Source organism: Hibiscus syriacus, unplaced genomic scaffold, assembly GCF_006381635.1.
Source record: "Hibiscus syriacus cultivar Baekdansim isolate YM2019G1 unplaced genomic scaffold, ASM638163v2 tig00111166_pilon, whole genome shotgun sequence".
In the NCBI taxonomy this organism is placed as follows: Eukaryota; Viridiplantae; Streptophyta; class Magnoliopsida; order Malvales; family Malvaceae; genus Hibiscus; species Hibiscus syriacus.
This window is the reverse complement of record NW_024063008.1, coordinates 1,279,946-1,304,720: the sequence shown is the minus strand read 5'-3', so window position 1 is coordinate 1,304,720 and position 24,775 is coordinate 1,279,946. Positions and strand designations below refer to the sequence as shown.

Genomic DNA, 24,775 nt, shown 5'->3' with positions numbered 1-24,775 from the left:
CATGAACAAGTTACGGGACGATTATCAAGTTAAGATTCGATCGAAAGAAAAGAAATCATAAAAGTGGATCGAACTTAGTGAGGCCAAGGTGATTGCATGTGCATTAGTATATGATGTGTGGGGAAAAGACTCGTGATGAGTCTACTCCCAATATTTGATTACATGATTTTATGAATGTTAATATGGGTGATATGATTATTATTTATGCATGAATATAGTCATAGGTGTAACATGTGATATAAGATATAAGCTAAAGAATTATAGGATATGAGATAAGATAGACATATGTGGTTAAAAGAAACATGATATGAAAAATAGGAGAAAAGGAAATTGTAATATGTGAAAGTGAACTATATATATATATATATAGGAAAATGAGAAATGATATAAGTTATATGACATGATCTATATGATTACATGAATATGCAATATGTGCTACATATGATATGATATGAAATATATGGTTACACATACATGTGGTATGTGATAGAAGAGAAAGAACAAGTGATATGAAATGTTATAGATGATAATGCCCATGTTATGTGATATGAGAGCTAGGGGTATAGTTGGTATGCCAAGAGTCGATGGTTTACCTATGTTCTACGGAACATATGGACAATTTTACCTATGTCTTTTGAGACATATGGACAGTATACCTATGTTCTAAGGAACATATGGACAGTTCACCTAGGTTCTTAGGGACCTATGGACAGTTGCCGAGGTTCTTTATGACCTCTGGATAGTTACAGGGGTCTTTGTGACCTCTGGATAGGTCATTCGGGACATTTATATGAGCTGTGGTGACAGCATAGTGGTGCACAACCTCAATAGACTCACATATCTACAGTTCTCACAGGTGCACATGGGCTAACAAGAGATAACATTGAATGTAATGTATGTGATGTATATATGTGTTTTGTGATATGAATTATAAGATATGATATATGTGTGTTAGTGATTATTATATATGCTATAAGATATATGATATGAGCTTAATTGATCATATAAAAAAGAGAATAGAAATATGAAATGTGATAATATGATAATGATAGGAAAGAAGATAATTATATGTATGCGTGGATTATATATATATATATATATATGAATATATGAGAGGTGCATAGTAGGAATTATTATATGTATATGTGGGTGTGATGCTTGTATGTGATATGTTAGTAGAAACTATTCAAGCATGATTACGAGTTAGAGTTTATTATATGTTTTATGCCTCACTAAGTCAACGACTTAGCGTGTGATTGTTTCACACGTAGGTTACAGAAGTGAGAAGAGTAAAGAGCTAAGAGGAGCAAGACAGGTCAGTATTTTCCTTACAAAGTTTCAGATCAGAAAATAGATGATTTAAATGTGTATGGTTAATCTGAATATAGTTGGCATGTACTAATTGAGTGAGTTGTATAGGCTTTGATCGATTTTTGGTTATTTTGGTAAATTTATGTAAATAAACAACTTTTATTTTAATGAAAGTTTTGAATTTTCTTTGAATTTTGTCAAGAGTCAAAGTTTTAAAAGTCAATGTGAAACCTCAGACTCGTATTCGGGTCGGATACGGGTTGAGGGTGTTACATACCGAGAGCTCCTAGGCCTCCAACGATGGCCAACCTCGACGACGAGACCACCAACAAAGGTAAACAACCTTTCTCTCTTTATATTTTCTATTTATCTACTTTGGTTCGAAAAAGAGGGAAAAACTGGAAAATATACCAAAATGTTACCTTGAAATGCTTTCTTTTTCTTGTATTATATTTCGAAAATGGTGAGTTTTTTTTTTGCAATCTTCCTCCAGAAAAAGAAAGAATCGGGTCCTCCCCTGTCACAGTTTTTCTTTGGGTTTTATAACCCAAAATGTTGCAAAAAATATCAACCAAAAAATCTGTTTTTTCCTTGTCCTTTAGTGATGGTTTTATCTGGAACCTTGCATTGCTGGCAAGAGAGAGAACCTGCTGTGTGGATGCAGTTGGCGCGCGTGGAGGGATAGCTGGTTCAGTGGAAGTTACTGGAGAGCTGATGAAACTTGGATGACCAGCTGTTGTTGGTGGAAGTTGCTGGAATATTGTTGTGGTGGAGGGGCTGCTATCGTTGGTTGTTGGCAGGTGCTGGAAATGCACGTGAAGGGGCTGCTGTCGTTGGTTGCTGGATAGGGAAGGTAAAAATTGTGATTACAACTGCCCCTCTTTGCTCGTTGTTGTGGAACATGAATGGAGCAAAGACAAAAATCACCATTTTTAGCTTGAATTGTCCAAACTTTTGAGCTATAAGTTATTCTCATTATGAACTCTTCTACTGGGAATGACGATCCACCTCCTTCTGTAATGGATTTGACAAAAGGTTGAACAAGTTCTTCTCCTTCAGATGAGTTCTTCTCATTATGAATTTCTTCTTCCTCTTCAGGTGAGTTCTTCTTATTACGAACTCATTCTGTAAATGTTTATACTGTTGTATCTCCATGTGCAATGAAATGAGCAAAAGGTTGAATAAGTTCTTCAAATTATGAACTTCTTCTTTCTCTTCAGATAAGTTCTTCTTATTACGAACTTTTTCTGGAAATATTGGTGCTGATTTATCTCCTTCTGTGATAGAATCGAGCAAAAGGTTGAACAAATTCTTCTCATTATGAACTTCTTCTTCCTCTTCAGATGAGTTCTTCTTATTATGAACTTCCTCAGGAAATGTTGATCCATCGAGTGATGGAAATTTCTGTTTCTAGTGAAACTGTCTCAAGCGATACGAATCTTGTTTTAAGAAAAACAATCTCAAGTGATATTAAAAATAAATAAATAAAAACATGATTAAAATAATTTATATAAAATTAAAGCAAATATATATATTTTATAAGCATGATATTATTTTTAAAATACCAGAATATGACATCTAGTTATTTTAAGACTGCCCTTTCTGAGTATTTAAAAATAAATAAATATTATTATTTAATTAAATTATGAAATTATTATATTATATCTCATATAAATATTAGTGAATAAAACATAAATAATAAATAAATAAATAAATAAAGTACTATATTTAAAGTATTGAAAAATAAAGGACAATAATAAAATAAAATGACAATTAAATAATGACCAAAATAAAGAAAATTAAAATTATGTAATCATATTCATAAATAAAATAATAACAAAATTAACTAACGACTAAAATAAAATAAAATAGAAATTAGCATATGCAAAAATCAAAATAAAAAAATAAAAAAAATGGGTGACTAAACTATAAAACAATACGTAAACTATAAAGACTTATAGGTGATAAACCCACTAACTAGTGACTTAAATGTAAATACACGCTAAAAGTACAGGTATCTTAGCGTGATTTACCCCTAAAACTAGTTATTAAAATGTAAAAATACGGGTAAACTAAGAGGAACTAAGAATAATTTACCCAAAACCTAAAAACTAAGCCTCTAATATATACTTTACTATTTGAGATTTTAAAAGAAAACTAAACCTAAAAAACTACACTCATCTTCCTCTCAACTCTCCCAACGTGCTGCGGCCAAGGGAGACCCATAGCCCCTCGTCGGTTCGTGCACGATGACCACCGACAACCACGAAGCACTCTTCCTCTCTCTAACCAAACGAGATGACCAGTGCTAAAACATAAACTACTCCCCTTTTATTACTTAACTAGAAATCCCCGAAAGGGGTCCAAAACAACGCCGACCGAGAGCTCCTAGGCCTCCAACGGTGGCCAACCTCGGCGACGAGACCACCAACGAAGGTAAACAACCTTCCTCTCTTTATCTTTTCTATTTATCTACTTTGGTTCGAAAAAGAGGGAAAAACTGGAAAATATACCAAAATGTTACCTTGAAATGCTTTCTTTTTCTTGTATTATATTTCGAAAATGATGGGGGTTTTTTTGCAATCTTTCTCCAGAAAAAGAAAGACCGAGTCCTCCCCTGTTACAGTTTTTCTTTGGGTTTTATAACCCAAAATATTACAAAAAAGATCAACCAAAAAATCTATTTTTTCCTTGTCCTTTTGTGATGGTTTGATCTGGAACCTTGCATTACTGGCAAGAGAGAGAACATGCTAGGTGGATACTGTTGGAGCGCGTGAAGGGATAGCTGGTTTAGTAGAAGTTACTGGAGAGCTAATGAAACGTGGATGACCAGCTGTTGTTGGTGGAAGTTGCTGGAATACTGTTGTGGTGGAGGGGTTGCTATCGTTGGTTGTTGGAAGGTGCTGGAAATGCACGTGGAGGGGCTGCTGTCGTTGGTTGTTGGATAGGGAAGGTAAAAATGGTGATTACAGCTGCCCCTCTTTGCTCGTTATTGTGGAACAGGAATGGAGCAAAGACAAAAATCACCATTTTTAGCTTGAATTGTCCAAACTTTTGAGCTATAAGTTATTCTCATTATGAACTCTTCTACTGGGAATGACGATCCACCTCCTTCTGTAATGGATTTGACAAAAGGTTGAACAAGTTCTTCTCCTTCGGATGAGTTCTTCTCATTATGAATTTCTTCTTCCTCTTCAAGTGAGTTCTTCTTATTACGAACTCATTCTGTAAATGTTTATACTGTTGTATCTCCATGTGCAATGAAATGAGCAAAAGGTTGAATAAGTTCTTCAAATTATGAACTTCTTCTTTCTCTTCAGATAAGTTCTTCTTATTACGAACTTTTTCTGGAAGTGTTGGTGTTGATCTATCTCCTTCTGTGATAGAGTCGAGCAAAAGGTTGAACAAATTCTTCTCATTATGAACTTCTTCTTCCTCTTCAGATGAGTTCTTCTTATTATGAACTTCCTCTGGAAATGTTGATCCATCAAGTGATGAAAATTTCTGTTTCTAGTGAAACTGTCTCAAGCGAGACGAATCTTGTTTTAAGAAAAACAATCTCAAGTGATATTAAAAATAAATAAATAAAAACATGATTAAAATAATTTATATAAAATTAAAGCAAATATATATATATTTTATAAGCATGATATTATTTTTAAAATATCAGAATATGATATCTAGTTATTTTAAGACTGCCCTTTCTGAGTATTTAAAAATAAATAAATATTATTATTTAATTAAATTATTATATTATTATATTATATCCCATATAAATATTAGTGAATAAAACATAAATAAATAAATAAATAAATAAAGTACTATATTTAAAGTATTGAAAAATAAAGGACAATAATAAAATAAAATGACAATTAAATAATGACCAAAATAAAGAAAATTAAAATTATGTAATCATATTCATAAATAAAATAATAACAAATTAACTAATGACTAAAATAAAATAAAATAGAAATTAGCATATGCGAAAATCGAAATAAAATAAATAAAAAAATGGGTGACTAAACTATAAAACAATACGTAAACTATAAAGACTTATAGGTGATTAACCCACTAACTAGTGACTTAAATGTAAATACACGCTAAAAGTACATGTATCATAGCGTGATTTACCCCTAAAACTAGTGATTAAAATGTAAAAATACGGGTAAACTAAGAGGAACTAAGAATAATTTACCCAAAACCTAAAAACTAAGCCTCTAATATATACTTTACTATTTCAGATTTTAAAAGAAAACTAAACCTAAAAAACTAAACTCATCTTCCTCTCAACTCTCCCAACGTGCTGCGGCCAAGGGAGACCCATAGCCCCTCGTCGGTTCGTGCACGATGACCACCGACAACCACGAAGCACTCTTCCTCTCTCTAACCAAACGAGATGACCAGTGCTAAAACATAAACTACTCCCCTTTTATTACTTAACTAGAAATCCCCGAAAGGGGTCCAAAACAACGCCGACCGAGAGCTCCTAGGCCTCCAACGGTGGCCAACCTCGGCGACGAGACCACCAACGAAGGTAAACAACCTTCCTCTCTTTATCTTTTCTATTTATCTACTTTGGTTCGAAAAAGAGGGAAAAACTGGAAAATATACCAAAATGTTACCTTGAAATGCTTTCTTTTTCTTGTATTATATTTCGAAAATGATGGGGGTTTTTTTGCAATCTTTCTCCAGAAAAAGAAAGACCGAGTCCTCCCCTGTTACAGTTTTTCTTTGGGTTTTATAACCCAAAATATTACAAAAAAGATCAACCAAAAAATCTATTTTTTCCTTGTCCTTTTGTGATGGTTTGATCTGGAACCTTGCATTACTGGCAAGAGAGAGAACATGCTAGGTGGATGCTGTTGGAGCGCGTGAAGGGATAGCTGGTTTAGTAGAAGTTACTGGAGAGCTAATGAAACGTGGATGATCAGCTGTTGTTGGTGGAAGTTGCTGGAATACTGTTGTGGTGGAGGGGTTGCTATCGTTGGTTGTTGGAAGGTGCTGGAAATGCACGTGGAGGGGCTGCTGTCGTTGGTTGCTGGATAGGGAAGGTAAAAATGGTGATTACAGCTGCCCCTCTTTGCTCGTTATTGTGGAACAAGAATGGAGCAAAGACAAAAATCACCATTTTTAGCTTGAATTGTCCAAACTTTTGAGCTATAAGTTATTCTCATTATGAACTCTTCTACTGGGAATGACGATCCACCTCCTTCTGTAATGGATTTGACAAAAGGTTGAACAAGTTCTTCTCCTTCGGATGAGTTCTTCTCATTATGAATTTCTTCTTCCTCTTCAAGTGAGTTCTTTTTATTACGATCTCATTCTGTAAATGTTTATACTGTTGTATCTCCATGTGCAATGAAATGAGCAAAAGGTTGAATAAGTTCTTCAAATTATGAACTTCTTCTTTCTCTTAAGATAAGTTCTTCTTATTACGAACTTTTTCTGGAAGTGTTGGTGTTGATCTATCTCCTTCTGTGATAGAGTCGAGCAAAAGGTTGAACAAATTCTTCTCATTATGAACTTCTTCTTCCTCTTCAGATGAGTTCTTCTTATTATGAACTTCCTCTGGAAATATTGATCCATCGAGTGATGAAAATTTCTGTTTCTAGTGAAACTGTCTCAAGCGAGACGAATCTTGTTTTAAGAAAAACAATCTCAAGTGATATTAAAAATAAATAAATAAAAACATGATTAAAATAATTTATATAAAATTAAAGCAAATATATATATATTTTATAAGCATGATATTATTTTTAAAATACCAGAATATGACATCTAGTTATTTTAAGACTGCCCTTTCTGAGTATTAAAAATAAATATTATTATTTAATTAATTATTATATTATTATATTATATCCCATATAAATATTAGTGAATAAAACATAAATAAATAAATAAATAAAGTACTATATTTAAAGTATTGAAAAATAAAGGACAATAATAAAATAAAATGACAATTAAATAATGACCAAAATAAAGAAAATTAAAATTATGTAATCATATTCATAAATAAAATAATAACAAAATTAACTAATGACTAAAATAAAATAAAATAGAAATTAGCATATGCAAAAATCGAAATAAAATAAATAAAAAAATGGGTGACTAAACTATAAAACAATACGTAAACTATAAAGACTTATAGGTGATTAACCCACTAACTAGTGACTTAAATGTAAATACACGCTAAAAGTACATGTATCATAGCGTGATTTACCCCTAAAACTAGTGATTAAAATGTAAAAATACGGGTAAACTAAGAGGAACTAAGAATAATTTACCCAAAACCTAAAAACTAAGCCTCTAATATATACTTTACTATTTCAGATTTTAAAAGAAAACTAAACCTAAAAAACTAAACTCATCTTCCTCTCAACTCTCCCAACGTGCTGCGGCCAAGGGAGACCCATAGCCCCTCGTCGGTTCGTGCACGATGACCACCGACAACCACGAAGCACTCTTCCTCTCTCTAACCAAACGAGATGACCAGTGCTAAAACCCATCGTAGTAGCTTTGCTATTGGGTATCCCCAGCGGAGTCGCCAAGCTGTCGTAACTAGTTTTTGTCTGGGCACGAATTTTTACTTGGCAGGAAAAATAATGTGGATAAAATGATTTTGATTAAAAATGTTTTGGGAGTCGCCATTGACCTTTTTGAATTAGGTAGGTCAAATACCTAAAAACAATCTTTTAAAATAGTTTTTGAGAAAACATAATTTAAAAGATAAACTGATCTGCGTATAACAAAAAAAATTTTAATAAAGAAAGGATTCATGGTCGATTTCGTTTAGGGAAGGATTAACACCCCTATAACGCCCAAAATTGATACTCATTAATTATAAATTGTCTCTATTATTAGAAATTTAAAAATTCGAAGATATATTTAATTTATAATCCTGTTGTTTCAAATTTATTACTATAATTTTAAGAAAATCTATTAATATATATATAAGAGATATTTATTTATTTAGAAATATCAGAAAAGGACTTCTAGGTGCTTTAGGTGCTTTAAGACAGCTCTTTTCTTAATATTAAAAAACAAATAAATATTAATAAAGTATTTATCTAAAATAATTAAATATATATATATATATATAATTTATAAAAGTAATATATTTATTTATTTAAAAATATCAGAAAATGGACATCCAGTTGCTTTAAGACTGCCTTTTCTTAATATTTGAAAAATAAATATTAAAATATAATTACTTTTCTTAAAATTCATTTATAAAATTAAATTTATAAATAGGATAAAAAATAAATAAATAATATTTATTTATTATATATATTTAATAGTAATAATAATAATAAATGTATTTAAAAAATAAACATAAAAAACTGAAATACAACTAAATAGTGACCAAAATAAATAAAATTAAAACTATATATTTTAAAATATAAAGCAATAAAGCTTGTAATTGAAAATATTAAAACTAATGACTAAATTAAAATATATTAAAATTAATTATCCTAAATAATAATTAATTTTTTAAAAAATACAGTGGTTAAACATGCTATATTACCTATTTGTTAATGTAGGGATTAAAATAAAATTATATAAAATTTGAACATTAAATTGAGATCAATTAAAACATGTTGTTCGATTAAAATAATAATTATTAAAATCATAATGGCTAATTCGGTTATTTTACCTATAATTAAATCAGTGATCAAATTATAATGGAATTAAAATTCATATACCGAATTAAAAAGATATAAAATTTGATTCAGTGACTAAAATATAAAGTCACAAATTTATAATGGTTGTGGGTATAAATTACCCGTTCAAAATTATAGAAACACCCCTCCCCAAAACGATATCATTCGGTGAATGATATTTAAACCCTAATCCAAACGACCTTAAGGCCAAATTTTCATTTCTCTTCTCTCTCATTCTCTCTCTCTCTCTAAAACGGAGAGAGAGGGCACCGGCCGGCAGACGCAATCCGGCGCTGACCGTCACTGCTTACGGTGGCCAGAACTCCCAAATTTCACTAGAGCATAGGTTTTGACCTCCTAAGGCCGAATACAACCTCTGTTTTCCCTAAATCCCCTTAAATGTTCGTAGATCTAGGAAAACCGAATCCTTTACCTCGGTTGATACAACGTCTCCGGCGTCGATTGGACTCTCCTCGGTGGTAAGTCCCTCGTTCTCGCTCTGTTTTCTCTCGTTTTTTTTTGTTTCTGTTGCTGTTGTACTTTGGCTTCCTCCCTCCTCTCTTTGCAGGGCTCGGTGGCTTTTATAGCCACCATCGGCGATGTCTTTAGACCGGTCAATAGGGGAAACTTTGGTGAGTCACTAAACTATGTGGTGACTCACCGTAGCCTTTAACATGGACAGTCGTTGTTGGGGCTTCTGGAGGCTTCGTGGCAGTGGCTGGATTGGCGTAGACCGGTGGCCGCGTAACCCTAGGGTTTCAAGCTGGTGCATCTGGGACCGTTGGATCTCATTAGATCCAACGGCTGATGATTGAGAACGACTGGATAAATTAATATAAACCTTAAATGGGTTTAGGGTTTATTATTGGGCCGGTCTGGGTTGGTTTCTTGTAACTGGGCCGGTCTGGGTCTGTAATGTAAATAATAATAATATTAATAATATAAATAATAATAATATGATTATAAAATAATAATAGTAACAAATAAAATAATAATAACGATAATAAAACAAATGGATGAAAAATTAGTATCTTCAACGATTTCCAAAGTTTCTCATTTAATCTTTTCTGAAAATGAAATTGTTGAATAGTAAGAAAATGGTTTCCAAAGTTTCTTACTTAGTAAACTATTTCTCAAATTTATAAGTCCTGCGGGCCATCCATAAGACCTTCAGTGCAGAATGTTTTCAAACAGAAATTTATCTCACTTGAGATTGTTTTTCTTAAAACAAACTGCGTCTCGCTTGAGACAATTATCTCATCCATTTTGCCATATGTTAATTATGATGTTCTTATTTATTTATATTTTTAAGAAAGAAAATGAAATTTATAGAAAAGTAAAATATTAAAAATTGAATCGTTTGATCTTTCAATTTATCTTTAATTAATTTTTTAATTTTTATTATTTATTTTTATTTAAACTTTGAATATTTTTATTTTATTTTATTTTATCATAAGACAAATTTTTATTTATTTATTTATTATAAGTATAGAATCGTGGTGTTTCATTACGAGACCCAATTATAAGAGCCCTTGGTCTTTCTATGGCCGAAAAAGTGAGTATAACTCGGCCATCTAAGCCCAAATTAACCTGTGTTCAGATTTACTGGAAAGCCCGTTTTCAATTCGCGTTTGCTAATTGCTACTTGGATGTGTTTCTTGCTGCTAAAAATTGGATAGAAAAATCAGTTTTATTTACCAATAACCATTAACTACCACGTTGCAGAAGAAATGATATACGGAATACAATCTATAAAGATGAAAAAGCCGACGGAAGAAACTTCAGATTTGGAAAATAAAACAAGCGTTTTTGTTGTAGATTTTTTATAACTTGCTTTGTAGTTGAGCTTTTGGAGGATTTTTGGGCATGCGAGTGCCGGACACAGATCTTTGTACACATTAGTCTCGTTTAGGGATGCTGGTTTGTTGTTTTCTTTCATTGTATTCTTTATTAGGTCATGTGTCTTGGGGTTATATGACCTAATGTTTGTTTGGATTTTTTTCCCGGAGCAGAAGAAACATCTCTCCTAGACCGGCTTAATTTTATGTACAGCAACAAATTATCAACAATCACACACCTACTGGCTACTGCCTTGTTAGATGTGTTGATGGTTTCTGACAGATTCGAGGTTGCATGGTGCATGAGATATTGTAGTTAATTGTTACGAAACCTGCCTATGACCTGTGAATCGGCTTTACTTGAATTTGGACCTGACAGATGCAGCAAAGCAGTTTCTTGCTGATAGATATCAAGTGAGTGCCACTATTAAATACATATATTTTGAGTAATTTCTTAACTGTAACGAGGCTGCTTCTTTTGTTACTGATATATGAGGGTGTGGCATCCTTTTGTTGGTATATGGTTTTGTTTTGAAGTTCCACCTTCCCGTTAAATAGCGGGCATTCTTCTTTTAAAAGCAATGTGGCTAGGAATGCAGTCTTGTGTGTGCTGTTTATTTATGACTAGCTCAAATGGCAAACTATGTGAAATAAATGGCATTCTTTTTTTTTTGGTAAGGTTTCAGGAGGAGGAACTCATCTTGCCTCTTGCTGATATGGAGGCAGTATTTCCACCGATTATCTCCAGGTAGCTTTAGAGCATGCTGTTCACGACTTTGTGCTGAAGTGTGCTGGGACTCATTATCCAGAAATCGTGGAATTTTTGCTAGACGCCTTAGTCGCCTAATTCGTTTTTCTATATATGATTTGCAGAAAGCTGAAGAAAGTTTTAGCCTGCATTGACTTTGATCTAGTACTCGCAGCCAAAGTTGTGCCAAAGCTCCCTTTTCAAGGCTGAGACACCATACCGACAGCGAGTACTTGCAGCAGAAGAGGTTAGTAGTAGTGCCAATCATCATTGCTTTGTGGAGCGAGCATACAAGTACCGTCCCGGTCAAGGTTGTAGAGTTTGAACTGCCACGGCATCAGTGTGTTGTGTACCTGGATCTGAAGCATGAGGAGTGTACACATCTATTTCCGGCTGCTAGGGTTTATTCCTAGGCATTTCATCTTGGTGGACAAGAATTTTTCTTGTCTGCTCATTGCAACATGGATCAGCAGAGCTCATTCCACTGCTTTGGGCTATTTTGGGTAATGAAAGAGAGGGGATCCGTTACTTTTGCTGTTGACTATGAGTTTGCAGCAAGGTCAAAGCCAACTGGGGATTACGTAAGCAAAGTGACGCCAGACAGAATAGTGATTATCCTGTAGCCTAGCTCCGACAGACGATTCACAAGAGAAAATTCGTCCAAAAACCAGAGAAAAAGTCTCTAGGGTTTAATAAAATATTATAAAATCAAAACTGTCAAAAAGCAGTCCACAAGCCGGACTGTTATAGCAAAAAAATCGTCTTTATTCGAATTTTGCCAAAAATAGCAAAATCCCGAAAATCACTCTAAATTGAAATTCGAAATAAAATAAGCAATCTCCCAAAAATCCGGCCTAAATCGGATTTAAATTGACTTCTTAATTAACAATCGAAATATTACCATAAATAGTAAAAAATAACTAAATCTAGTGATTCGGAGGGGAAAATGGCAGAATTTGAGGTTGAAAAAAAGGCCACATAGAGCGTATGGAGAGCGTGCGCGTCGAAAAGAGCTTTCCGGATTGGGGTCTTATGCGCGATTCTGACACTTGTAGCCAAAGTTATGGCCAAAAGACTGAAACATACTCAAAACGACCCCAATGAGGAACATGTCACAATCAATTCCCGCCTTTGCGCTGATCTGCCAACTCATGGTATCTCAGCGCCATCAACGTGCAATCTGACAGCTCAGCATCATCTGTCTCGGATCCCCCTGCATCACAAAGGGAATTACACTTTCACAGGAGTAAAGGTTGTATTTGTATTCCCTGGTCTAGGACCGTAAACGTGACGAGTCCGATCACCAGTTATTTAAGATCGATTCGGTCAAAATTTGATAAATACTCGACTCGAGCATGAGATTAATTCGAATTTTTAACGAGACGAAATGAGCTAATTCATACTCAACTCAAAAGCTCGCGAGCTATTAAAAAATAATATATTAAAAAAAATTAAAAAATAAATTATTAATAATATTAACATTTATGTGTTGATTTTTAAAAAAATATATATTGTATAAATGTACTTAATATTCAAGTTCGAGTTTTAACTGGATTAAGTTTAAGAATTTTTTTTCTCAAGCTTTTTTAGCTTTTTCGAACTTCAATTCAAGATTTCGAGTTCGAGTCAAACTTGAAAATTTAGGCTCGTGAGTTTTTGAACCAAGTAGAACTTCATTTCAGAGTTTTCAAGTCTAATCGAGCTCAGCAATACTCAAAACTCGTTTACAGCCCGACCCTGATGGCTGATCAGACAATGAGTGTGATTTTAGAGTTGTACTGATTCCTATATCTTTTTGCTTTTCATTGTAAAAAGTATTATAGCCTATGCATGATAATGTTATTTGCCATGAATTGACAGAATTCTATTTGGCAATCGATGCAAGAAAGGGTTTCTAGCCTTTTACACTACGAACAAAGGTACACAAAATTTGCAATTATTATTCACGTCATCATTTCTTGTTTAAACTTGCCAGTATAACAGGAATACAAAGCTTTACCAGAATGGGCAATGCCGAGGTAGGCATTTATATTAGAAGAAAAAGAAAGCTGCAAGATTGAACTATCATAGCAATGCTATTGTAGAATCCTATTCCAACATAGAAACACAACCAACGCTCAATTGAAACAAACAAGAAAACTAGGAAAGCTCAATTGAGCGCACCAACACCGTGTGCAACCTTTTTCCACTCCGTATGGAATGACCCTGGACGATCAGTCCTCTCATAGGTGTGTGCCCCGAACAAGTCCCTCTGTGCCTGCACAAGATTTGCCGGGAGCCTTGCACGCCTATAGGTATCGAAATAAGAAAGGCTAGCACACATTCCTGGTGTGCTGATCCCAGCAGAGATAGCCAACCCCACAACTCTCCTCCAAGCAGGCTGCCTCTGAACCATCTCCAGAGCAAACTCCGGGTCCACAAGCAAGCTAGCTAAATCGGGGTTCCTTTGGTAAGCCTTCTTGATCCTATCCAAAAACACAGCCCTAATGATACACCCACCTTTCCAAATCCTAGCCAACTCTCCCAAGTTCAACTTCCACCCTTTTTCAAGACTCTTGGCTCTCAACAAATTCATCCCTTGAGCATAACTACATATCTTCGAGGCGTATAAAGCTTGCCTAACATCATCAATCAATCTTTTCTTATCAATCCCCTGAGCTAAACTCCCAGCTTCCTCTTTCAACCCAGCTTGTTTCAAAACCTCACTTGCATTTTCCCTCTCCTCCTTTAACCCGCTCAAATACCTACAATCCAATGACGCTGCGATTGTAGGGGCAGCAACAGACAACTCAGCAGCTTGCTGCACTGTCCATTTCCCAGTACCTTTCATCCCAGTCTTATCCAAAATCTTATCTACCAAATACCCATCTCCCAAATCATCCTTAACTCTAAAAATATCAGAAGTTATCTCAATTAAGAAACTCTCAAGCTCTCCCCGATTCCATTCGGCGAAAATCTGCGCTAATTCATCATTCGAAAGTCCCCCAACATGTTTAAGCACATCATAAGCTTCAGAAATCAACTGCATATCACCGTATTCGATTCCATTATGAATCATTTTAACGAAATTACCTGATCCGCCTTCGCCAATGTAAGTAACGCAGGGTCCATCTTCTACTTGCGCCGCCACTTTCTCGAGTATGTCTTTGATATTTGTATACGCTTGGTGAGATCCGCCGGGCATTAACGACGGGCCATATCGGGCTCCCTCTTCACCCCCGGAAACACCCATACCGAGATAAAGAAGACCCTTATTCGAAACCTCTTGCATCCTTCTCTCGGTGTTCTCGTACCACTCGTTACCACCATCGATGATGCAGTCACCGGGCTCCATATGGTCGGATAAAGCGGCTATAGTTTGGTCGACGGGTGCGCCAGCTTTGACTAAGATGACGACAGATCTGGGCCGTTGGATTGAGAGAACAAATTCCCGAGGGGAGTACTGGCCGAAGAGCGGGAGTTGGCCTTCATCTTCGGCGCGTTTGACGGTTTCGTCGACTTTGGAAGTGGTACGGTTGTAGACGGAGATTGGGAAGCCTTTTTCGGCGACGTTTAGAGCGAGGTTTTGGCCCATGACCGCTAAGCCGGCTAAGCCTATACGAGAAAGAGCAGTGGAGGCTTCCATTTTCGGGAGGCGGCGTAAATAACTGAGGAAAATGGAAGGAGAAAAGGGGTTAGATATAATGGAGGGGTTGGTGGGAGAGATTTTGTTTATTTTTAAAGGGAGAGGAAGGTGGAAGGGAAGAGTTTGGCCTTTTTGAAGGAAGCAAAGATTTTTATTGAGAGTGACGGACTCGTCGAGGAAGTGAAAGGGCATTTGGTTTAACCAACGACGAGGGAGGCGATCTGTTCGAGGGGCTGCATCAACGGCGTCGTTTTGACTCCATCCTTATACTTCTCAGATTCTTTGATATTTGATTGAATACTTTTTTAAAATTATTTTGACTATTAATATTTTTGTTTTATTAAAATGATCATATTTTAAATAAAAACGATTAATTAATTAATTAATAATATTTTTTTAATAAGACAGATTCATAAATTGAAATATTTGATATAATATTATTATTATATATGATTTTCACTAATTAATTAATGATTTTATCCAAAAGAAAATGTTTTAACTAAAAATGAAACGTAGAAAATGAAATTAAATATAACTATTTGATTAAACATTAAAATTTTAACATTCTACATCTTTAAAAAATTAAAAATATCTAATTAATTAATTAACTAATTTAAATCAAATAATACATAAACTCTCTATGGACGATCTTCCTAACTCATTTGCTCTTTCACACCACTTTCTCTTGGCATAAAATGAATATAGCCCTCAATGTATCGAATTTGACACTTCAATATTTTTTTAATTCAATTTGATCCTTATTTTTTTTTTACATAATGACCTTTTATATATGTCAATAAGTTTATCATGTATACAAAACTTGCATATAAATATCCACTATCGCCTCCTAATGGACAAATTCCAAATTTAAGAAGAGGCCAACATTCACGGTTTGATCCTTAAATTGTTCGGACTCTAAACATCATGCTTACTTTTGCATGAATTTCAATGTAGAAATGCAGGGTCAAACAAATAAAGTCCTCGACGGAAGTGTATCCGTCTTACTATGCTGGACAAAAACTTTTACCGGCAAGTGGGAGTGTTCAGCACTCGATTCGAACCGCCCCACTCTCCGATGAAATGAACTTGGGTTTCCTAATCACTTGCTCCAAGCATTGGATGACATCTCCAATCTGCAAATCATTACAATCGCAGAGCACAAGCCCACACTCATTCCCTTTTTCCACTTTCTCAACATCGTGCTTCTCCTGCTTTAACGACTTACAAGGTCCTTCGAACACAACTTCTCCACTTCTCAACAGCTTCATGGTTGCTGATTTGGAGACATAACCGTCAATCACCCGGCAACCTGCGATCTTTACACCACCCCTTTCCTTGTTCTTTCCCAAAATCTCAAAGAGATTCAGCACCTCAGCCTCCCCAGCAACCTGAATTTCGAAAGTGCCAGGGGCCTTCTCCACTATCATATTGCCAATCTCCTCCAAAAGGTGATATATGACACGGTGCACCAGTATCTACAAGCAATACGAATAATTTAGTTCAACAAAGTTCCATTCTGGTGCTTGTACAACACATTTACGTCAATTCTTTGTACCCCCAAAAAAGTACTTCAAAATTGGGGGTGGGGGGGGGGTTTCTGCTTTCCGCAACGAAAAGATTGAGATTAGATGGAATGAGAAATTAGTACCTTTATGCTGGCTTGAATGGCTGACATACTAATAGAACTCGCTGGCTTTTTCACATTGAATCCAACAATGCACGCATCACATGCCTGCGCCAGGTCCACATCTGATTGAGAAATAGGCCCCACCCCGACATGGACTACGTTAACGTAAACCTGGAAATGAAATTAGAGACTGTATTGATAAGAAAACACATCGCACAAAAGAACCAACAAGATTAGTTTCAATAGCCAATAACAACGACCACCATCCTTCCTTTCTGATTTTTTACATTTTAATTTTCAAACCAGAATTTTTCCGGCATAGTGAGGCAAGAAGGCCAATGCTTTAACAAATTAATAGTTCAGAATATACGAGTATTTGTACCAGTAGTGAGGAATACCCAATAAATATCAGCAACCAAGGCAGTGGGGTTAAGATAAAGAAAACAAAGAGAGGCAAAAGTAGTAGTTAGATAATATAGCAAGACTTTTACATACCTGAGGACTATTTAAAGTTCTCAATGCATCTGTGACAGCCTGGACAGTGCCTTGCACATCTGCTTTTACAATAATTGGCATTTCAACCCTTTGAGGCACCTCTTCTGATTGTTCCAATTCCTCGGCTCTTCCTTCGGTCATCTTCAACAGCCTATCTTTCTCAGATTTATTTTTCCTCCCTGCACTAAGCATTTTCGCTCGCTCCTCAGATTGCACAACGATGATGTCATCACCAGCCATTGGAAGCCCCTTCAAACCCTCAATCTCAACTGGCATTGCAGGTGTTGCCTGTTCTTCCAAAATCCCAGCCACATCTCTAATGGCTCTTATTCTGCCCCACTCTGAGCCAACAACCACATGCTGCCCACAAACCAAAGTCCCTGCTTTTACTATTGCAGTGACTAACGGCCCTCGTCCTTTGTCAAGCCTGGCCTCAACAACATAAGCTTGAGCAGGTCCATCAAAGCGTGCTTTTAGATTCATCACCTCAGCCTGCAGTAGCAAAGCCTCCTCCAAGTTATCCAATCCAGTTTTCTTTAATGCTGAAACTTCAACCACCTGAATATCTCCACCCATATCCTCCAATAACAAACCCTCAGAAGCAAGCTGTAGTTTTACTCTCTCAGCATTAGCAGCTGGTTTATCACATTTATTAACTGCAACCACGATGGGAACATTAGCTGCCTTTGCATGGGATATAGCTTCAAGAGTTTGGGGCATCACCCCATCATCTGCAGCAACAACTAAGACAACTATATCTGTGACTGCTGCACCTCTTGCTCGCATTGCACTAAATGCAGCATGACCAGGGGTGTCAAGGAATGTAATCGATGCCCCTGACTGCATGACAACAACAAAAGCACCGAGATGTTGTGTTATGCCTCCAGCTTCATTGGCTGCCACTGATGTTTGGCGTAAAGCATCTAAAAGAGAAGTTTTACCATGGTCAACATGACCCATGACAGTCACAACGGGCGGCCGTAGGAGAATTTCTTTACCTTCACTGGCATGTATCCTCTTGACACTGGCTCCAACTTCCTGCAACACCATAAGAAGTAATAATATGCCCCAAAATAACCTTTAACATGTTAAGTAAAACGGGTCTAATGCAAAAGGAAAGATATGACGGAGAAGGAGAGAAACTCAGTGACTAAAAGCAAATACCACCTCCTATTGTGTCATAAATGGTTCAATATAATATCTAATTAAGAGAAATGTTGTAGCAAGACAAAATGCATAAAAATATAAAGAGATATCATCATCAGATTGTTCCAAGGATAATTCTAGGGTATGCATTAAAACTCCACTAATGGTCTACATGCACATGCATACAAGTTTTGTATTTTAAATTGCAAATAAGATACTTCACAGATATGTCAGAGTAAAGAATGAGAAATACCATTGTAATGAGTTCTGCAATATCAATGCTTAAAGGCTGAAATTCAGACACAGTACTTTCTCCAAGGTTTATGAGAATATCCAGAAGAGCACCTATGCCCTCGCCAGTTCGCTTTGCAAGCTCAACAAGGGTCATGCCGTCAAAAATCTCAACAGTTTTCTCTTGCAAGGATTTGTTTGTTCTCTTCAGTTTAGGAACATATGGAGCTTCAACAGGCGGCTTCCTTTCCCTCTTGGCATACTTCCCTTTGGGTTTTTTGTTCTTAAAATTTAAACCCAACTCCTGGTCAAAGTTCTTCTTTTTAGCCAGTAAATCTGGACTTGCATGAAAATACCTAAGAATGACCAGGATTCCACATTTAATAGCAAATCTCAAATATTGAAATTATGCTTAAATCAGTTATTTTGAAATTTGAACCAATAAAGCCCGGTTAACACCCTTCTGAATTCCAATTTTTGGTTCCATTGATAGCTATTATACACGTCTAATGAGAATATATATATAAAAAAATGAGTCACACAAGTTATGTGCAACCTCTCGGTGAATATATTTACCTCGAGGACAGATTAAGCAACTCAAAGAACTATTGGAAAGGATAATAAATGCAAAATGATAATATTAAAAAAAATACATCACATATTAGAAGAGTAAAAGACAGTATATTAAAAGGCATTGGTCCTCTCTATTGCAAAGTTTCACAAAGTTTTAAAATTATAGCAGAGATAGTAGTTTCCCAGGACTGATTACACAAATAATTTGGGGGTGGGGGGGATCGACCTGCTAAAAATAAAAAGAGAACTGAGAAAGCCAACTTACCGTATTAAAGGTTCATTGTTCAAAACTTTATGATACCTATATCCCAATAGAAACGAACTGAAAGACAATTCTGCGATAGCAAACACTTGAGGTGAATACGATAACACAAAAAACACATTACATGATTCATTGGTTGTTTTCAAATTATGTCAATCTTCACTTAACCTGACTAACTACAACCATGCAAACTTCAATCCAAGAAAAAAATTTAAATGACTTAAATTTCTTAGTAATTCATTGCTAAAACCAATAATTAGAGCTAGTAACAGAAGTTTACTAACTCACAAAACATACATGCTCCTACATCCATAGATTTAACATAGAAACATCTAAAATTGCATGTATGCATAAGTTTATAGATGCGTATTAAACAAGACAAGGCGAGCATAATTAAATTGGACGGCTTTTCAGCTTACCATGTATGCATTTAACAGAAGCAGTAATTGATTTTAGACCAATATCAAGACTAGGTGTAGAATTTAACCCAGCTGCAGCTCCTACAGGCGCTGAAGCAAGAGCTCTAATGAGACTGGCCTCAAGTCCCTGTAAACAATGTTAGAAAAAAAAACATTAGCAATCGGTAACTAAGGCACCTGCAAAACACCTACCAGGCTCTGTCTTCTTGTGGAGCAATATATATGCTGCACCCAATGCAAAAGTAAAGATAAAGACCCAGTATTGCTAATATGATCATATTCAAGAACTTAATTATAATAATGATGGAAGCTATTTGAATAGAATATGGGTAAAAAAGAAACAAATCAAGGAAACCTGCATGCAATCGAGTTCTTATCCGATTGAAAGTCTTGGCTAAAAACTAAGCATAAGAAGAAGAAAAAATCTCATCTGAATTCCCAACTAACACTGCAAGTCTGCAACAAGTACTCTTATAACTTCCATACCTTTTCCTACCCTATATTACAATGAATGAAGTTGCAAATATACATCTAACGGTCACAAAGTAGATGCCGTAGAGGACTAGTGATCGACAGAATGCAAGATATTCAAGGAACCCTAAATTCAACCAATGACAACTTAAGAGATCTGTATTTTCAAGGTCTCCAATCTCAGCCCAATACAATTGAAAAAAACACTTACTTTCTTCCCAATCCTTCGCCAAGCCATTTACGCAGATGTCAAGCTCTGCAATAGAGGGGAACCCAACATTGTAAATTGAATAAATTCAACTGAAAAACAAATCAAATGCACCAAAATATCCTCAATAGTAACAGGATAAAGAAAACTCACGAGCAATGGAGAAGATGCATAGCCGAAAGGCTGACAAAACCAATATTTTCAACCAAAAAAAACAGAAGGCAGTATGAGAAAGTACTATGTTTTGATGCGTTGTAGTTCGAGTTTTGTAAATTTAAAAGAGGTGCGGGTTTCAACCCTTCTCGACGGAGCTTTGTTCGGCGTACTCAATTTGTCCCTCTTCTAACGAGACCCACAATAATATCAGACCAGAGAGAGAATTAAGCAGAGGCCTTGTTTTGCTACAATGACTTTTGTGCCCCTCGTGGTGTGGGTTTTTAATTGGATTCTTCATCTCTCAATTATACTGGGCCGATTGATCTCCCACTTTTCGCCCATTAAGTTCATCTTAACTTTGGGAAGAGTTCACATCTTATGTCAAATAAATAAATTTAATCCTTAATTTAAATAAATAAAATAAAATAAATAGAATAATATAGAGAAATAGGGTGGATCCACATGAACTAAGGAATTTCCAATTAAATATGATTTGATCTCTAACCATAAAATATGTAAAATAAAATAAAAAGGGGTTTATCGAATTTAATTGAATAAACTAAAATTAAGTAAAAAATGAAAAAACAATAAAAATAAATAATCGAAAGAGATAATGATAGGAGATAGCCTCTAGCTTCCCTTTGACTTGACTTGTCTCGATCCTTGAAATAGATTTTACTTCGAGATTCTTGCCGGTTACAGTCTACAAGGCCCAACACTTGTAATGTGTTATTCTCTCATGTGAACTAATTTCCAAAGTCAACCTGCCCGCGTTTTGTGAGTACTAAATATGGACGCGAACTATGTGCAAGTATATACAATCAAACAAGTAGTACAATGATGAGTGAGTATCGTCTTCACATGGATTAGAGGAAATTTATAAGTTCAATCAAAGAAAAGAACTACTTTATCTAAGTATAGTTAGTGTGATGGTATGTACTAATGAGAATCCTGAGGCATTGTGAAATGTATGTTGGTGGGGATGGAATGATAGTGTGATGTGATAGTAAATGGAGATGTTGTGGCAAAGAGGATGGAAATATCATGGCAAAATAAATTGTGTGTAGTGGAATCAAATAAAAATGTAAAGACAAAATAAAATGTAAACACTGGATTTGAATAAAATGACTTGATAATCCTCACACAACAAACTACTATAGGAATAGATGATAAAAGTCATTTAGGAAACTTAAGTTTATCTTCTTAGGATGGTCTTACTTCTATGTCTTACTTGCCCGACATAGTTTACTAAAGGTGCCCTATGCTATCTCTAGTCAAGGGACTCGACAGGTTGAGAATACCATAGCAATACCTCTCGGCGTTAGCATGTGCATAGACCCCATCAGTTCAAATCAACATAATATGTCATAGTAATACCACTCAACGTTAGCACTAGCATTTAACATCTCGACCGAGCACTACTCCTTTTAGTCGATTAGGTTTAGTTATTATCTAAAACCTATTGCTTATGTTAATCCTCCTTAGTTTCTCTCGAACACGAAAGATGATTTACTTAGTTTCTCTCGAACACTAAGTAGTCTCCTAAGGAATGGCTACTCTCATAGCTCATACAACCTTAAGTTATTAAGCACCATAAGCAAAACAAAAAAAAAAACATAAATAAAAACAACCATCAATTAAAGAAAAACTTAAACATCCATGGTGAACTCCCACTAAATAAAGCTAGTTCATGGTGTGGTTTGAATATTCCATGAAACAACCAATGAAATTCATCCATTCCGTAACACCCAAATATGATAAGAGATAAAAAACAACAAAGGGACGGAGGAAAAGCCTTTGACGTGAACTGTCGGAGTTCCCCTCAGCCAACACGAACAACCCTAGATCGCTAGATCTTCTCGGACGCCTAGCTCGCCACTCCTTCAAGCTTGCTAATGGAGGAATGCCATGGAAAAGGTGAAGGAAAGGAAAAAGGTGAAAGCTTTTTCTTTCAGTCGCCTCTAATTTTTTTGCTCAAGAATTTAAGCTCAAAAGGTCTCAAATCAAGTATCAAATCTAGTGGCCTCATTTTCTATTTATAGTGGGGAATAAACCTAAGGATTTGTGTCAAAATTCCCATGATACCCCAAGGTTCATCCATTCACGTGAGGGGTGGAACAAAGGTGGTAGTGGTCCCCTCCTAGGTGGTTGGTAGCAGAGAGTGAGCGCAGACAAGGATAGTTGGCTGGCAGCTGAGTGTACGTGCAGACAAGGACATATGGCTTGTTATAAAAATATTTTCTTTTGTCATTTCTACTCCAAAAATGTCGTCTGAGTCGCGACATTCATATTATGCTTAACATTCTTAATTTGTCACGATAATTCTCTTTGAGCATCCTTGCTCACAAATCCTACACATCATCAAACAAAGCACCTTCCCCATAATCCAATATCATTTTCAAAATAAAATGCCACGACAAAATATATATCCACCACATGCAACTATATGCTCCTAAATGCATCTATATGATCCTATATGGGCTTTTAAACAATCAATAACTTAAGTGAAAATGCCCTAAATATAGTCTTTTTTATAATCCTTGGAATTTAATTATTGTTTTGATTTAACTTCGACTATCGATGTTAACGCCAATATCTTCTTTAATGTTGGAAAAGCCCATGCTCAGATTATGCGTCTCAATGAGAATCAAACCTGATCTTGATTTCTCTTAGGGGGCTACCGCTAAGTTTGTTCTTAGGGATTTGAATTTGCTACAAGTCGATTCTCCTCCCTAACAGTAAATCAAAACAACATTCAAGTCAAGGTGCAATCTTTGAATTGAAAGTGTAAAGAGTTTAAAGATTAAGTTATTTTTATCTAACCTTGTTTACTGAAAATCAAGAAAGATATATGAAGGTATGAAGCGCTTTTTAATTCTCACGAAACGGATTAAGTCATTGCTAAGCTATCAACTAAAAGAGATTTACCTAAGTATGGATTGGATGATGCTTAGCATTATGAAAAGAAAATAATGAGAGAAAAGTAAAAATATGAAAGAAAAGTAGAACTTCAATAAATAACTAAGGAAATATAAATTCCAATTTGTGTTCAAAGGTTGAACCTAAAAGTATTTATAACCCAAAAGTTATGAGTAAATAAAATGACTAATTCCTAGTCAAACTAAAAGTCCTATCAATAGTTCTAATAAAATAACTAATTCCTAAATAAAAATAATAATAAAATAATCAAACTAAAAATCCTAAGTCTAAAAGTGTCGAATTATGTTTTGATATAACAAATTTAAGGAAAAATGTTTTTGGACTTGAATTGAATTTATTCAAAGTTTTAAAAAGGTTTCAAAAATAATTCAAAGTCCATTAAATTCGGATTTGAGCAAAAATGCTAAAGGGTGTCAAAGTGCATCCATGCACCTGCAGTGCATCCATGCACCCCTGCAGTGCATCCATGCACCCCTGCAGTGCATCTATGCACCTGCCACTACTGCATCGATGCAGCTTGCAGTGCATCCATGCAGCTTGCAGTGCATCCATGCACTCCATTTTGAATGTAATTAGTGCATCGATACACCCTGCTGTGCATCCATGCACCAAGGCTGCAACGGCTAGTAACAACTAGTTTATTTGAATTTAATGAAGGGGTATCGATGCACCTTGATAGTGCACTGATGCACCATGTTATGGGCAGCCTTTTTGAGTAGAAAAATATCCCCAAACGGCTCCAAAACATCCCCAACGGTTATATACGATATCAAACACATTCCAAGCTATAAATACAAGCTAAGGACACTTGAAGAAGTAAGAGAACAACTATCCAAGCAATCAAACACAAGAGAAGAGTTTTTCATTCTTATTTCATCTTTCTCTTATAAATATTTTGTTCTTGTAAGCTTAATTCTTGTAAACACCTACCTTAGAGAGGTTTTCTTGTTTACATTTCTTATCCTTTTGTAAAGGGAAAATGTTCTAGTTTAGCCCGGAAAAACTAGAGAGTTGTAAGGTTATCTCTTTGTCCTAAAAAGAAAGAACAAATTAGTGAATTTGTT

The 24,775-nt window shown here is 35.3% G+C and overlaps 2 protein-coding genes and 1 pseudogene across 3 annotated transcripts in view; 1 reads left to right on the top strand and 2 right to left on the bottom strand.

The window, feature by feature from the left end:
• LOC120155355 (translation initiation factor IF-2-like) overlaps positions 1-20,926 on the bottom strand; it is a 30,279-nt gene extending 9,353 nt beyond the window's left edge. The window contains exons 1-8 of one of the 2 annotated variants that reach the window (XM_039166929.1): positions 20,769-20,926; positions 20,619-20,663; positions 19,937-20,063; positions 19,521-19,590; positions 18,705-19,038; positions 17,306-18,343; positions 16,832-16,981; positions 16,189-16,658 (exon numbers count right to left, since the gene is read on the bottom strand). In XM_039166929.1, coding sequence (XP_039022860.1) covers positions 16,227-16,658; positions 16,832-16,981; positions 17,306-18,343; positions 18,705-19,038; positions 19,521-19,590; positions 19,937-20,063; positions 20,619-20,645 — 2,178 coding nt within the window. In that variant the 5' untranslated portion in view covers positions 20,646-20,663; positions 20,769-20,926 and the 3' untranslated portion in view covers positions 16,189-16,226. Of the gene's footprint in view, positions 1-16,082; positions 16,659-16,831; positions 16,982-17,305; positions 18,344-18,704; positions 19,039-19,520; positions 19,591-19,936; positions 20,064-20,618; positions 20,664-20,768 lie in introns of those variants that run through there. The other variant, XM_039166928.1, reaches the window with a different exon arrangement.
• On the top strand, positions 1,612-12,895 carry LOC120155296 (annotated as a pseudogene).
• On the bottom strand, positions 13,485-15,293 carry LOC120155356 (6-phosphogluconate dehydrogenase, decarboxylating 3, chloroplastic-like). Its single transcript, XM_039166930.1, has one exon. The coding sequence runs from the start codon at positions 15,181-15,183 to the stop codon at positions 13,708-13,710; it is 1,476 nt and encodes a 491-aa protein (XP_039022861.1). The 5' UTR covers positions 15,184-15,293; the 3' UTR covers positions 13,485-13,707.
• Positions 20,927-24,775: the final 3,849 nt, after the last annotated feature.